Below are 16,966 nucleotides of genomic sequence, written 5' to 3' on the forward strand. Positions count from 1 at the left end.
CTAGTGAGTCCTGGAAAACATGGGTACAACATATGGCCTGTGAATGTATCGCAATTACAGGTATAGACAAATTTAGGGCCCAATGATTTCTATTGGGCTATTCACACCATCCGCATTCCGTTCAACATGTCCTAGTGCGGACTGTAACCACGGACCAAATAGCCAATAGTCTATGGGATCTTCATTTTTTTCAAACGTTTTTGATGTTACATCCGAAACTTCTGCAAAACATATGGATCCCCTTATTGTAACGATCACCTTCCCATTTTTGTGAATCCACAAAAAATATGGATTAGAAGTGGGTTCGGGTTTACATTCATCCAGCGGCGTTTCCCTACGGCGCAGTAGAGAAGCATTTTTAAACTGATCCCACCGATTCATTTTAATAGGACAGTTTAAGGCATCCGGTGTGCTAGTAGTGCTGCCGAATCACCGGACACGCCATACTTGGAAACTTGTCTTGCAGCGTTCTGCCGGACGGCCTGTCCAGTGATGGAAAAAAGGCTAGAAAGCCGGACGACAAGTGATTCCTTTTTGGCATCAGTTGTGCCAGTTACTGAAAAAAAAAAAAAACAACAACCCTGAAATGGATGGAACCGATATATATGTTAAAGGGGTTATCCAGCGCTACAAAAACATGGCCACTTTTCCCCCTACTGTTGTCTCCAGTTCAGGTGCAGTTTGCAATTAAGCTTCATTTACTTCAATGGAACTGAGTTTCAAAACCCCACCCAATCTGGAGACAACAGTAGGGGGAAGTGGCCATGTTTTTGTAGCGCTGGATAACCCCTTTAACCTGGCCTAAGAATACTGCTTTACCAACTATCAGCTACAAGTTTTAGCTACCCTGTTTCTTCTTGCTGTGCTCAGTCTTATCATGATGTGTGACCTGTAACCGCAAACTGCCTTTCACAACCTTCTTTTGTAGCAGAGTTTGGTTGTTCCTCACCCAGTTTTAAGGCTCCGTCCTCGTCCTGCGGCCGTTAAGGGTAAACAAATAGGGCTCTGTCTGCAGCGTGCGGTCCCCCATTGCTATAAGCAGCTGGGGACCAGTTCTATTAGCCGCCGCGGCAGATCACTGCTCCCAGCTAATTAACTATTTAAATGCAGCTGTCAAAGCTGTGTGCCCGTGCCCCCCCCCCCCCCCCCCGCCCAAAGCGATTGAGGAGGGGATATCCCTTGTACTGAGCCGGCCGGGGCTCGTAGTCGGAATGACTCTGATCCCGGCTTGGCAAGACCTGTACCTGGTCTGCTGTAGACCTATGGCCTATGACCTATGGCCTTTTAAACATGGAGGAGGAAAAAACGAAAGCGCAAAAATGAAAACTGGCTCTGTCATTAAAGGGTTAAAGGGGTTTTACCACAAAGATAAACAGGTTTAAACAATGTGAAATGTAACTTATGTTGAATGTCCAGGCATTTCTGAACGTATCTAATCTGAGATGAGTTGAGGGATTCTTAGAGGAAACCAGCAAGTGATCAGATCCATAGGGTAGAACAGCACACAGAGGTATGTGGTACATAAATGATCTAACCAGAATTGCTAAGTGGGAAAAAACCCTTTAAAAGAAGGAAAAAAACAACAACCTTTCTATATAAAAGTCCCTCGAACTCCATGGGGGCCTTGGAAGCACCTGCAGTTGTCATTTTATCTGAAGCGACGCATCCAGTATTAATACACTGTGTCCACCAGTAATAAGAATGCACTTACACAGGATGAATAAGAGGAACATGTGTTTCCTGGATTTATGAAGAGTCATTCTGAAAGAGAACGGACACCGCAAAAGAAAACGCTGTGCAAAAACTATATGTAGTTTAATCCTGGCCCCTTACATCCCCCCAATGCCAGACATGTCTGTGTACTGTGTGTGTAGGAAAGTAGTATAGCCATACACACTGCCCAGCACAGGGAGGTAAGTCACACAAAGACTTTGAGACCTTCGGTAAAAACCTTTAAAGGAAATCTGTCAACAGTTTTTAGCTATCAAAGATGCTGACGGTCTTAAAGGGGTATTCTCGTCTCAAATAGCATAGATATAATTATAGGACTCCTCTAGTTAAAGGGGTACTCCAGCAAAAATGTTGTTTTTTTTTTTGTTTTTTTTTATATCAACTGGTGTCAGAAAGTTATATAGATTTGTAATTTACTTCTATTAAAAAATCTCCAGTCTTCCAGTACTTATCAGCTGCTGTATGTCCTGCAGGAAGCAGTGTATTCTTTCCAGTCTGACACAGTGCTTTCTGCTGCCACCTCTGAGAAGAGTTGATTAGAAAGAAAATATATAGCTGGAGTTGCCCTTTAAAGCAAATGTACAATTTCCAGCATGGAGGTCCCGGTAGCACAGTACATATTTCAGAATGCCGCCCGGTTCCGGCCCTCTTTGCAGTGGAGATGGGCCCAGCGCCCCCAGTGGAACAATATCCCCTCCCCTCTGAATTCTAATGGAGACATGTCACTGAGGAGAAGGGAATACTGTTATACTGGGGGCACTGGGCTCACCTCCACACGCCTTAAAATAAAATAAATAAATAAATAAATAAATAAATAAAATAAATAAATAAATAATGGACAACACCACCAGGATCTCCGTAACAGCACCAACATGGGAGTGGAAAAAAAAACTCATTTAGGAAATAGTACATTCGTTTAAATATACTGTATAATAATAATAATAATAATAATAATAATAATAATAATATTATTATACATAATCTTGCTATAACTCAACGTTATAGCTATATATACAGCTAGACCACTGCTTTTAGAGCAGAGTGGTGGTCGCTAACCTAAAATAATGAGCTGTCAAAAGTGAGAGGGAAAGAGCAGCATTTCAGGAGAAGGAGACAAGTTTGCTAAATGATTGTATTTGCAAAAATATTAAACTAGATGAGTCTTACAAGTATAAACTATGTAAGTTGAAATTGGAATACACCTTTAGGGTAGCTTCACACGTACCGTATAGCTGCGTTTTTATCGCTGCGTTTTTTACATGCACGTTTGATTTTCATGTGAAAATCAAAACTTGCATGTAAAATTCGCACCAAAAACGCAGCGATAAAAACGCAGCGATACAGTACATGTGAAGCTACCCTTAAGTAGCCATCTTGAAGGACAGATAATTCATATCTGTGCTCTCAGTCATGCATCTTGTGGGACCAAAAAAAACTGGGAAAGTTATGAGGCTGAATGCATCCTTCCATAGTCACCAGTTCTAGATGCGGCTGAGATGCCAGTCACTATGCCACCGTATTCGCTCAGTGTGAACATACCTTAATGCCACAGTATATGAATGTCTCATCTATATGTTAATTTCCAGTCTTTGTAACATGGAAAATGCTATGTAACCAGTTAGGTGTAAAATCTTATAAAAGCGCCTGTATACACAAGGAAGCAATCTGCAGGTCCCTTTCCATAGATAACAGATGTGCCTGAGTTTCCATCAGATCATACAAGTGGTTACCATAACACGGCCTGCTCATCGAGTCCTGCTATAAACTCAGTACATTTCATTGCGGTTATATTTTTAGACCTCATCTCAATGTCCGTTGTCAATCATAGAGACGTTGTGACACACACCACGGTATCAGATGCAATCCAGGCGTCGCCAACCATTCTCATTTACACGTAAAGGGAATCTATCAGCACATTTGCGCTGATTGGGCCCCAAGGATGGCTGCATGCACCTCGTGGCTGGCTCTCTGGTTTTGACTCCATATGTAAAAAAAGGGGGATTGTGGGACAGCAGGATCACAGATCAGGAACCAGGAAGTGAATAGGTACATGGGGAAGAAAAATGGTTCATGGATGTAAGTTTCTGTACTAAAACAGCACATTTGTTCTAATTTACACACACACATACATATATATATATATATATATATAAAATTACACATCTGATTATCCCTTCTTTGCTTGGTGACACCTCCCCTTTGGGGTTAAATCGTATATTACAACTACTTTCCAAGCAAAGGCACAGTGTGCACAGACATCTTACTACCTCTATATCGATTTTGACACATATCATCAAAAAATCTGATGCATTTTAGAATACCTAAAAGTGTTTAGCGCATGTAATAAATATGGCACATTCTGCTACATTTGCCATAAACCTATTGTAGGTACTCGTGGCTTAAAGGGGGTACTCCAGCAAAAAAAAAAAAAAGTCAGCTGGTGCCAGAAAATTCCAGAGATTTGTAAAATTTCCAGTCTTCCAGTACTTATCAGCGGGCCTGTATGTATGTCCTGCAGGAAGTGGTGTATTCTTTTCAGTCTGACACAGTGCTCTCTCCTGCCACCTCTGTCCATGTCAGGAACTGTCTAGAGCAGGAGAGGATTTCTTTCAAATTTTAATTTTATTGAGAAAAAATTTTAACAAAATAAAAAGTAGAGAGATAGAAATAAAAGAATATGGGGATTTCTATGGGGATTTGTTAGTGCTCTGAACAGTTCTTGACAGAAGTAGGGACAAGGGCCTTCAGCAAGGGACCTGAAGACATGACAGGAGGACTCTGGGGGGATGGGAGGCCATATTTATTATTTTCTATACCACCCCAGCACTATATTAAAAAATGTAAACAGCCGGAGTTCCCCTTTTAAGAATCATGCTAGTCTGTGCCAGCAGCATCCTGCTATCTTGAGTATCTTTTCCCCAAACTATTGTTACTAGCCATCCATGTTCTACTAGTCACCAAATAATGCCTCCATGTCCGGAGATTGTACAGCAGATATCAATAACATTACAGACATAGTCATCCTACATTCCTGGAAACCACAGAACTCCGTCCAGCAGTCCCTAGATGTTAGGATGAAGCTCATAGACAACTCCACACACATGCAGCTATAACATAGGAGGATTGCATGTTGCAGGAATACACAGCAGGAGCTCCAATGCAGCTGTGGTACTGTGATGGTGCTGACCAGAGTCAGGGTGTCCCTGCCGCACAACAGCAATACAACCGAATACATGATCCATGCCGCCCGTCTGCACCACAGGAGATGGAAATCATTGTCTAGCCCTAGTGCTAATCTGCAGCTGTATAATTATATAAGATCTAAAAACTCACCAGAATATGCACCATGCTGAGCTCGTCCCTGGACTAATGCTGGAAGAGACAGCTTCATGGGTCTGGAGATTGGGGTCTGTCTCCCTATATAAAGTAACGCCACTATCCTGTCTCCTTCTCATAGACAGTCACCCAGCTTGGGAACCTTTAATCCCCCCTGTAGACTCATGGGAATTGACTGGCAGGTCACCAAGGCTGGATTAGTGTAGAGAGAACAGTATCCTCTCTGCTGCTGGAACACACAACAGCATAGTTGTAGTAACTACTTTCTGCCAGCAGGTAGTGCAATTGTCTATATAATAAATAAAAAGCAAAAAAAAAAAAGAGAGAGAGAGAACAGTAGTGAATGGTGTCCCCTGTACACAGGGTATCCTGTAATATCTTAAAAGGAAAACTACAAATTCCATCATGCCTGGACAGCTAAAGCTGAAACAAAGAGGGAACAGATTGTAATTAAAGGGGAACTCCGTTTTGTAAATTACTTCTGTTAAAAATCTCCAGTCTTCCAGTACTTATCAGCTGCTGTACTTCCTGCAGGAAGTGGTGTATTCTTTCCAGTCTGACACAGTGCTCTCTGCTGCCATCTCTGCCCATGTCAGGAACTGTCCACAGCAGCAGCAAATCCCCATAGAAAACCTCTACTGCTCTGGACAGTCAGTCAGTAACAGGTGCTTATCACTATGCATCGCAGCGTTTAAGGGGGTTAATGACAGGCAGCTGCCTGTGATTAGCTCGGGCGCCGGCCACACTGATGAGTGCAGGACTGCTTGCATGGAGCGGTCCCACATACATTTAAAGCCCCTTCACTATATACATTCATACTGCTTGGGGCATTTGCACTAGGAACCTATACACAGTTTATGTATTATGGACACAAAGGGGTTAAAGACAGTCTAGTTTTTTTGGTGCAAAGTTTACCCCAGCTATTAGTTGATTTGAAGTTTGCCCGAATTTGCCAGACAGGTTCTGGTGCATTTTTTGGTGCAAAATAAACCCCAACCCTTTTTTGGAACCAGTGGAAAAGTGTCTAAAAATGCGCAATAAGTGTGGAGTAAAGTCCCGTGCGCCACTTTTCCAGTCAAAATTCTGACGGAGACAAACTAGTAAATCTGAGCAAATGGGTGCAACAATGTGACAAACCAGCCGATTTAGGCCGTGTTCACACACAGTAAGGTCTCGTTCACACATCTATAGTGCGAGCCGTAATTGCAGACCTGACTGCGAATGTGCATGCATAACTGTCCGCAGACAGATAGTGATCCCTGCCTGTGGCTGTATAATGTTAAAACCAATGCTGTTTATTTTTAACTAAATTGTATTTAAAAAAAAATAGCTCTTTACAAAAACAGACTTTTTTTAAACAGCTAAAAAAAAATGCCGAAAAAGCAGCGTTTAGACTCGGTCTCTGGTTGTGTGTGTAAGGTTATGTTCACACATTTTTTAAGCCATGGATGCCATGTTGCTATAATACCCTACATGTCTGTGTGTGGGAATAGGTGACAATCCACCCTGCTTGTGAAGATTGGAAAGTTCCAGCGGCAGCTTAACAAGTACACACAGCTGAATAATTCATTGTTTATTAGTCTGGTGTCTTCACCTCTATATGTAATCTCATATCCTTTAAACCCAGGCAGACCCCATATGTTACAAGCATAGTCACCTAGACATGTGCTCAGGTACATCACATTTCTAGGCTATCACTCATATATACGTCTATGTAACAAAAAAAACGATACACAAACACCTACACAGTAACACATGCCTCAAGTGCCAGAGGTGTGATAGCTGCAGTATTAACTGTGTTACAAGGGTATGTTGCTTCTAATACATTAGGGCATGGGTCTCCAAACTGCGGCCCTCCAGCTGTTGCAAAACTACAATTCCCATCATGCCTGGACAGCCAAATCTTAAGCTTTAGCTGTCCAGGCATGATGGGAGTTGTGGTTTCGCAACAGCTGGAGGGCCGCAGTTTGGAGACCCATGCATTAGGGTATAGAATTTGGCTGTTTTTTTTCTTCTTAAAGGGGAACTATCAGCAGGTTAGACAAATCTAAGCTGAATGCTCCCTAGTGAGCACGGGGCGCTGAGGAAGAAGGTACAGTATGTTTCTTACCTCAATCCTCAGTGCCGTTCCTGTGTTGTTAGTTGTGCCGGTAAGCTGTTAGGAGCACTGGGGGCATGGCTACCACTACTGATCACTGACCTGGCCCGCCCCCAGGCCAGCTGCCGCGGCAATCTGCCCCTGGTGTGCCAGCCCCCCTAATAATTGGAGGAGGGCAGCTGGGGTGGATTTCTGCAGGGGCGTGTGTGTGTGTGTGGGGGGGGACACGCCCCCCAGTGCTCCTGATGGCTTACCGGGTACAGGTAACAGACATCCCTTCCTCCTAAGCGCCCGCTGCCCACTAGGGAGCTATGAGCAGGTTAGAGTTGTAAAACCTGCTGATAGTTCCCATTTAATGGAAGTCAATTGTATAAAGATTCAACTGTACAGGTAGAGAATTGCATACGTGTGGATCCCTCCGAATGAAAGGGCACATACATCCAGACTGTATACCTCTTTGACGGATGTGTCCAAAAAGTATATATACGTAGTACACAATGGCACCCCTTTTCCATAACATATTGGAGGGGATTTATCAATGGTTTTAGTGTAGGCTTGGTGTAAAAATCATCACAAATTCTTCAGCTTATCTGCTTAAAAATGGCAACTTTCTCTGCGTTTTGAGCAAATATTTGAGAGCACGGAGCAAAAATATCCATTTTTTCCACTAGTCCCCACAATGGGGGAATTGTGATATGAGAAGTGAGATGATTTTCGACCACATTTTACAGATCCTGACTGGCATATAACCGACTATAACCTCTGCATAGGGCTGGGGTCAAACACTGTAAAGTGAAAAAGAAAAAACTGCAGGAAAACAGGAATGAAAAGCAGCAGGTTTTTTTTATATCTAAAATTGTGTCCCAGCGTTGGAATTACACCTATTTTTATACAACGTGCGGACTGACAGCCACTTTTCTATAGAATATTATTAGATTTAAAAAAAAAAAAAAAAACTGCTGCTTTTGAAACATAGTGACATCAGCCTATCAGCTTACATGTATATGGTTTTTGGGGTCTGTACAATTTGATACTATAGCAAACAGTCTCCTTGTATTGATGTCACTACATGGCTACGTTCACACGTCCAGCAAAGTTGTCCCTGATTGTGGATTGACTTATTGCCCATTGATTTCTACAGTACTATTCACACATTCTGCTTATAGGGCGGACTGTGACTGAGATACGGATTAGCCAATAGAAATCTATGGGATCCATGTTTTTTGTCCATGAAAACCACAGATGACAAAAAAATTTTTTTTACCATTTCAACATTTTTGCAGACCCGAATATGGATGCAGTTACGGACCATTTTTTACAGATAGTGAAAAAATAGCGGACCTATATGCGGACCTGAAAAATCACTGACTACGCAAACGAAGCGGATCCGCAATTATTTACAAGTTTAGGGTCTATTGAGTTCGCTTGGGCTCTTCACATATTTATGGATCCACAAAAATTGCAAACCAGCAAAAAATTACTGAGAAGCTCTAGTACAGACGGGCACAGATTGTCCTATAGAAGTCTATGGGAGCGTCCCTAATTTTTGCGGATCGTAATTTTTTGTAAACTATCACCTTCCTCTGATCAGCAAAGAACACAGATTACGGATAAATCTTTTGCAGATTCAAGACCATTGAGGACGTCATATACAGTCCTCATAAACTACTGAAGGTGTGAATGTAACCTTAGGCTCATACTTCATACTCTTACTTTAGGTTGGGGCATATACCTCTGACTTACGTCTCTGTAAGGTCGGGCGGTGGCATACTGTATACTGGCCATTGACCAAAATGTTAAAATAACATGTACTTTATTGCATAGTTTTCTTCTAGGGTGGCCTTCTATATAGCAAAGCACATCTCCCATCAGAGCACCGCTCAGTATAAAAAACAACAACTATGCCGCCCAAAAGCCCATTCCTTCCCTCTCCATCATCTGAACGTATGTGCTGGGGGACAATCATAATGTGAATACAGCCTGACCCAACCGGCCACACCCAGGTTTCTTATGAGGATGACACCACAATACCTTTTCTGTCGCTTTATCCTGATCTTCATGTGACAATCCTGCAGCCCCAGGTGTCTCCCCTACAGCTAATATTGCAGCATCGGTGGTAGATGATGATCGGGGTCTTCCTTGGTGATGGTGTAACACCGCAGCCAGTCCACCATCCATTGGTGGGGGTCGTCGAGGAAGATGAGGGCTTCCTCCACGCAATTGCTGATGATGATGATGGTGAGCAGTGTCCCCAGGGCCGCTCTTGCTCCTCCGACCACCCCCGTGCTGACCCGATCCTCTCTTAACGGATGGACGGGAGCGGATTTGTTGTAGCACTCGGTTAAAGGCAGTTGGACGTACCGGTAAATCGTGCAAAGAAACGGCATAAGACACTCGATGCATTTCCGGAGATCGTTCTTTCTCATCTGCAGAGTCGTGGTCTGAGGAGGACAGGGGGGCGGTTAAGGACGGTTGTGGAGTTTGAGGTCCGGAGGTTGAGCAAGCGGCGGGTTCCGAAGCTGCCTGGTGGTCACGCTCTCTAGAACGCCGTCGGCTATGGAAGAGGTGCTTCAGTCCGTGTCCAAACATGGATCCTTCAGAAAGCTGCTGGATTTTCTGTAGGGAAATATGGTTTGCTAGACAGTTAGGGTTTTTCCAAAGATCATTGACCAAAACTAATGTGCTTGTAGCATGACGCAATAATACATACAAACTATTCAGCAATAACACAGTTCTACTTGTACTATACCGCCATAAAAACTATTTATATACACTGACCATTACATCCAGTACAAAGGAGCTTTTATCATGGCTTCCAAAGTCGGCAATATAGAAGGGGGGCATGTTTTTCCATCCTTGCTATATAAAATTCCAGTTACTCAGTTTGAGCTTTGCTCTATAGCCTCCCTGTAACGTCTAGGCCTCTTCCTTGCCCCAGCACAGTGCTAACCGTTTAAGCTCCTTACGCACTGGAGCTTGTCAGAGCTGAAATCCTGCAGTCTGAGACTTTACAGCTGGCCGGAGTCACAAAGGAGAATGTCACATTACAGCCATAAAAAATTTACAGTCTCCACATCAGCTATCAGGTTCCCAGACTGGTGTCTACGCTCTGGGCGAACCTGCGATGCCAACAGGAGAGGACAGCGAAGGGATGGAAGGTCTGGGGAGACGCAGCTCAAGAGAAGCAAGAAAGACAGCGAGATATAGCACCGGCGGCTGAGAAACTAGGTGTGAAGGAGTGTGCGAGAAAAGAGGAAGTAGTGAGAGAAGTGAGAGAAGACATGAAAGGGATGACATAAGGAACATTGGATTGTGTGACAGCGAGAAGAAAAACACAGACAGGCCCACATGAATAATTTATACATTACGACGGCTTGGTCAAGAAAGCTGCGGCACAATGGGATCCATGTCTCCCCCAGGGCTGAGGCTGTAGAGGTTGCCCGGAATTTCGCCCTACTAAGCATGTTTCATGAAAATAGGAAAAAATGACGGCAGGATAAGCAACTATCCTCTCAGTTTACCCGTAGAGAAACTTCTACAAGCAATACCTCAATAATGGCGATATATATGTGCGATAAAACAAGATGACCACTGGAGTCTAAGGGTAGAGGCACGCAAGCACGTTCACTGCAGAGACCATCTACCATCATCTATTACATGTATTTAAAGGGAATCTGTCATGTTCCAAACTGTTGACAGTGTCAGATAAATAACAGTCAAGGAGACACATGGTGCCTTTAAAGGGAAACTATCCACAGGTTGGATGTAGTTGCCCCACTGATATGTTCCTATTGTGCACGGGGTGTTGATGGTGATAGTAAGTTTCTTACCTTCATTCTCGCCCCCAGGGCTCCAAACCACAGTATTAGCCTGTGGATATAACTACTAACAACAAGGAAACAGCACTGAGGATGAAGGTAAGAGACTTATCTATATCCTCAGCATCTCATGCATAAAAGGGACATATTAGGTTAGAATAGTAAAGGTTCCCTTTACCAAATCCATCTGTGCTTCCACAATGTATTTTCCTTTATTCTCTGGTGCAAAGAGGCTTTCCCAAGTTCCTAAATGTCTCCTATCCTTCCTTGACTGTCAGCTAGAAGCTGAGCTCTAAGCAGAGTCAAGTATAAGAGGGGGAGCGAGGAGGCATTCCAGCATACAGCGTTTCAGGAGCCCTGGGAAAACCTCTATTCCTACATCCTGGAAGCACAGCTGGATATATGAAAGGTACCAGGTGCCTCCTTGAGCTAATAGCATCTAACAGTGTCAGTAGTTTGGAGACCAGGATAGATTTTTTGCAACTACAGGGTTGCGGCAACTTGTGGTTGACAATGCGGCCTCATTTGCTTAAATAAGTGGAGATTTCACACAACAGACAGGACAACATAACCCCAGCCTTATTGTAGACAAAAGCCGCTGTCCGTGGAATTCACTGGTCACAGAGCGCGCTCAGTAATGTTTCACATTCATCTCAAGGGGACAGAGTCTGTCTATTGTTGTCTATGTCCATGAGTCTTGCTGTAAAGGATGTCACTAAATGCTGTTAAAAACAGCTCAGGCAAGATGTCAGCCACCATATTAATGTACAAAAAGTAAAATAAAAAAATTGTCATAAAATAGAAACAGATTAGAATAAAAGAACAAGTTTTATTATCTGACTCTAATCAGTACAAGAAAATTTAGGTGACACATTCCCTTTAAAGTGGTTGTCTGGGCTCAAGGCCTTCTGCTCCCTTGTGCTCACTTCCTGCCCTCAAGACAATCCCTTTAAGTAATTACACAAAAATAACATCAAAGGGTCAACAACCAAAAGCAAAACATGACGGGCGATCAGCACTGAGCTTCTGGCAAGAGGTAGAACCTGACAGTAGAATGAGGGGTAGATAGGGTGTGTACATACCCACAACTCAAGGTAATCTTGGTCCAACAGCAACAACAAGGTTATTAACCTAAGTGACCCCGTGAGGAGGAGGCAGCAGTCAGACATATTCGCCAGCTGTCCCTTGCTACTTCCTTCAGTTACATTTTTTTTTTAAATGGATGCATTTAGATCTTTTTTTTTTTATATAGGAAGTCAATGGAAAATTGGTCAGAACGGATGCACACAAATGCATCAGTTTTTTCATTCATTTAATGCAAAAAATGGATTGCAAAATTGCAGTGTGAACCCGGCCTAAGATATTTCATCTACTTTATGGCTAGGTTTCCACTATGTAAAAATAACAGCCGTTATTTAAGAAATAATTGTTGTTATGAAATACGGCCGTTGTTTTTACATAGTGTGAACATAGCCTATTGCTGTAACATTGAATAAGTGCGGTGTGTATATTATTGCCCTTTGTGATGCGAGACATACTTCCTATGTTTGGATTCTATTATTTTCCATGGTTTTCAGTCCTGATTCTTCCTGTTTTAATTGATTTTATTTTCACATGTAATAAAGTAATGATGTGATTTATTGATATTGTGGTGGTTTGGTTTTCTTTGTGAGTTGGTAGTTTATAGATCTATCGCATTAACCACTTATTACTTATTATCACTACCTAAGTGTTAGGTGCAAAATACCCTATTGTTACAGTGTTTCATAGCATTGAAGGCATGCTCTCTAGTTTATGACTAGCTGGGGTACAGTAGATCCTATTTACCCACCCCCACCCCCAAACAATCCCACAGGGCTTCAAAATGGGTCTTTAGCCCCACTGTGTTAAACCCCTGATGTCTGCAATCTTTGTCCACAGTCTGCAAAAAATTAGGAAGTGGCGCAAGAGAGCAGGAGAGGTTTCTATGGGGATTTGTTACTACTCTGGACAGTTCCTGACACAGACAAAGGTGGCAGCAGACAGTACTGTGTCACACTGGACATGCAGCAGCTGAAAAGTACTGGAAGACTGGAGATTTTTTTTAATAAAGATCTCATTGAAAAGATTGAAACACTGGGTGAATAAATAAGAACCATTTTTATTCACTTTATTCCAGAGTGCCGCCTCTTCCTATTGTTTGTTGAAGCTGGGCCCGGGGTCTGGGACCACGAGGCTGTGCATCCCATATTGAGCCTGGAGACACACAGTGCCATTCTGCAATTCCTATATTCTATATATAACTTAATATATCTAAGTGGGAACAGTTTAAAACGATTACTGAGCCGTATTTTCTAAGGATTTGTGGACGTTAGGAACTGCAATTATGGACTAGGGCTTGTTAGTAATTTCTGAGACAATAATATTTGCAGATTATGGATCTGTAAAACTACAGACAGTCTTAACAGCCCAAATGAAATCAGTAGGCCCTAAATCTGTCTGTAATTATGGATCCGCAATTATGGACAAAAGTATGAAATTAGTGAATGCAGACTAACGGGGAGATTTATCAACCATGGTGTAAAGTGAAACTGGCTCAGTTGCCCCTACGACCAATCAGATTCCACCTTCCTCACAGACTCTTTGGAAAATGAAAGGTGGAATCTGATTGGTTGCTAGGGGCAACTAAGACAATTCTACTGTATGTGCACACTGCGAAATACTTCAGGCGGGTTTTGCCACACGGCCTCCGCTTGAAGTTTCTCCCATTCTAAAAATTCCGCCATCCACCCAAACAATTAACATGTCAATTTCTTGGGTGGAGAGCGGAATTCGTTGGCGAATATCACTGAGTTTATGGGACAGGCGAAACTTTAAGCGGAGGCAGCGTGGCAAAATCCGCCTGAAGTCTCTCTGCGCGTATTCCGCAGTGTGCACATAACCTTACAGAGGTCACAAAGAAGAACCTTGATAGAATTGGTGGCAAATGGTAAAGCATTCGCAATGGCTGCACCCGCTGTACTTGGGTAATAGCCTCTTTATACAGATGAGGACATAATCTAAAGAAAAAACACATAAAAAGCAATATTAGACCATTATCAACATAAGAGAACAGAAAGCGGCTGAATAATCAGAAACGTATACACAAATGAGCAAATAAAAGAACACTGTCTGGGCCAGTACATGAAACATTGGGGGAGGGGGTATAAAGTGGGCTAGTTAGAAGGTAGTGGGTTTACTAGGATACTGGGAGTTGAGATTTTTCAGGAGACCCAAGCTCCCAACTAACTAGCCCCTCTAAATGGAGGATCTGGTCCATTAGAGATCCATTGGAGAAGAGTAGGGGGTGAAGCAGAATGCCAATGAGGCAGAGCTTAGCAGGGGAGAGTAGATGATTAATATGGCCATTGGGTCTATGGTGGAGATTATAACTGAGTAGACACAATAGAACTAAGGAGGGGGGTACTGCTTATGTGATTTATGAGGAAGGAGACACCCTGCCAGAAAGGTCGTATTAAACTGCAATGCCGCTAAATGTAAGAAATGCTGCCCGTTTCTTGCAAGCTACACCAATATTTACTATCGGGAATCAAATAATTGTTATCGAGTAATGCCGGTTGGGTATGGAGTTTAAAAGAGCCTTCCTGGGTCTACACAGTAGGAATAGCCTGTGGAGCTGGGATGGATGCAAAAAGGTTCACACCCTGTGGGGAGAGAGATCGGCAACTTTAATTTCCAAACTAGGACACGGAAGCGCTTAAAGAGGTATACCTGGGAAACGTATGGAAAATCCACAGGGTCATCAGATCAAGGGCTCATCAGATCGAGGGCTCCTGGCCTCCTCCAGCATGTTAAAGGAGAAGTCAGTCGAAAATTTTTATCAAAGTATTGTATTTCCCCAAAAAATTTATACAAATCACCAATATTACGGGAAATGCACTTCCTGGATAACATGGTGATTTCACTTCCTGGATAACATGGTGGTTCCTGGATAACATGGTGATGTCACTTCCTGGACATCGGACCCGACTCCCAGAGCTGTACGGGCTGTGGCTGCTGGAGAGGATGATGGCAGGGGGATGCTTAGTGTCCATGTTATCCAGGAAGTGACATCCCCATGTTATCCAGGAAGTGACATCCCCATGTTATCCAGGAAGTGACATCCCCATGTTATCCAGGAAGTGAAGCCTTGATGCAGTAGTAAGTGCAGGGAAAAAAAGCACTTTATAAGCATTTCCCGTAAGAAGTGTATATTGGTGATTTGTGTAACTTTTGGGGGCAATACAATACTTAAATAAAAATTATCATCAGACTTCTCCCTTAACAGCTACCAGGAGGGGCTGGGGAGCCCTCAATCTAGTGGTTGCAAAGCCAAAAACAGCAGAAGCTGACATGTTATGAAATCTACATATCCCCCATTGACTTTAATCAGAGATGCACAAACACTGAAGTCCTGACAGCTTTGCTGTTTGTGTAACTTACAGAGTTACAGACATGTCAATGAGAGTTATGACGTAACTCGCGAGATTCAGCAGTTTTGGGCCTCCCGACCACCTCCACTGGCTGCAAACAGGTCTGAAGGCACTGGATAACCCACAATCTTAACATAGGTAAGGGTCTCAGAGATGGGACCACATGTGAGACTGTGAGGAGCACTGCGGCGCCTATCCAGCCCCACCCCCAGCCGGACAGCTCTATGGATTATAATTAGAGAAAGGCGGGCTGGCCAGGGGTGGATTGGTGCTATGGGAGTGGGGCAGTGCTCCTAACGGTCTTACCGGACCATGGGGCAAACTACTAACTGCACCAGAACCACGCCGAGGAGGCAGGTAAGAGACATACATTCCTTCTCAGCGGCTCCTGTGCAATAGGGGGCTATCAGCAGGTGGATTCATCTAAGCTACTGATTCTTCCCCTTTAAAAGAATCTGTCAGCTCATTCAGACCAAATGAACTGCGGACATGGTTCCACACATGACAGAGCACATATAAATTACATACCAATGCCAAAGATGGTGGTGAAATTGTGACTAATGGAATCCAACATTTCTGAGTGGTGCAGGTGTGCAGGAGGTGGTGGGAGCTGCATTAGTGCACTTAAGAAACTTAGCCCCGCCTCCTGGACACTTGCCTTATCATTAAATGAGTTATCCAGCGAAAATCTTTTTCTTTCAAATCAACTGGTATCAGAACGTTATATAGATTTGCGATTTACTTCTATTTAAACATCTACAGTCCTCTAGTACTTATCATTTGCTGTATGTCCTGCAGGAAGTGGTGTATTTCCAGTCTGACACAGTGCTCTCTGCTGCCATTTCTGTCCATGTCAGGAACTGTCCAAAGCATGAGAGGTTTTCTATAGGGGTTTGCTACTGCTCTGGACAGTTCCTGACGTGGACAGAAGTGGCAGATTTTCGCTGGAGTGCTTTTTTAACTAATCTTCAGATCCCTACTTTCACATCATTTGTTTGTTTTTTTTAACCATAAAAAAGACTGAAGAGAAGGAAAAAAAAAAAAAAACAGGATATTGACTCTCTTCATTTCCATAAGATGCATCTTGCTAACAGCCCACTCCACAGCTCTCACACCACAGCCAGCAAAACTTTCTTCTCTTTCCAGCGTCTCTATGGAAACAGCTACAGAGCCAAATAAGTTCACACTCTCCACCTTGTGATGCTCTGCAGAGGAATGCATTGGCTGACAACAGTCTATGATATGGTGGGAAGAGGAAGAATTCCACCAACAGATTCATCCTCTCTCTGTCTCCAGACATGCCGTACTCATATAGTTTATGGAAAGCAAAAAAAATTGATTGTCCCATAATGTAAAGCGTCCAAGATCAATACATTAAAGGGAGAACAAGGGACCCTGCAAGTCACACCGCAACTCACAGATACCCAGTATGTGTATATATATATATATATATATATATATATATATATATATATATATATATATATATATATATATATAGTCAGATATTCAGTATGTTGGTCGTGCACAAT

General features: G+C 43.0%; 1 protein-coding gene across 4 annotated transcripts in view; it reads right to left on the bottom strand.

Moving 5' to 3' along the window:
• Positions 1-16,966, bottom strand: part of TMCC2 (transmembrane and coiled-coil domain family 2) — a 92,788-nt gene that overhangs the window by 21,513 nt on the left and 54,309 nt on the right. For 2 of the 4 annotated variants that reach the window (XM_069945317.1, XM_069945316.1), the window contains exon 2: positions 9,197-9,781. The exons of 1 other annotated variant lie outside the window; for it this stretch is intronic. In XM_069945317.1, coding sequence (XP_069801418.1) covers positions 9,197-9,754 — 558 coding nt within the window. In that variant the 5' untranslated portion in view covers positions 9,755-9,781. Of the gene's footprint in view, positions 1-5,064; positions 5,150-9,196; positions 9,782-16,966 lie in introns of those variants that run through there. One more of the 4 variants, XM_069945322.1, reaches the window with a different exon arrangement.

This window comes from Dendropsophus ebraccatus, chromosome 11 (assembly GCF_027789765.1).
Source record: "Dendropsophus ebraccatus isolate aDenEbr1 chromosome 11, aDenEbr1.pat, whole genome shotgun sequence".
Taxonomy (NCBI): domain Eukaryota; kingdom Metazoa; phylum Chordata; class Amphibia; order Anura; family Hylidae; genus Dendropsophus; species Dendropsophus ebraccatus.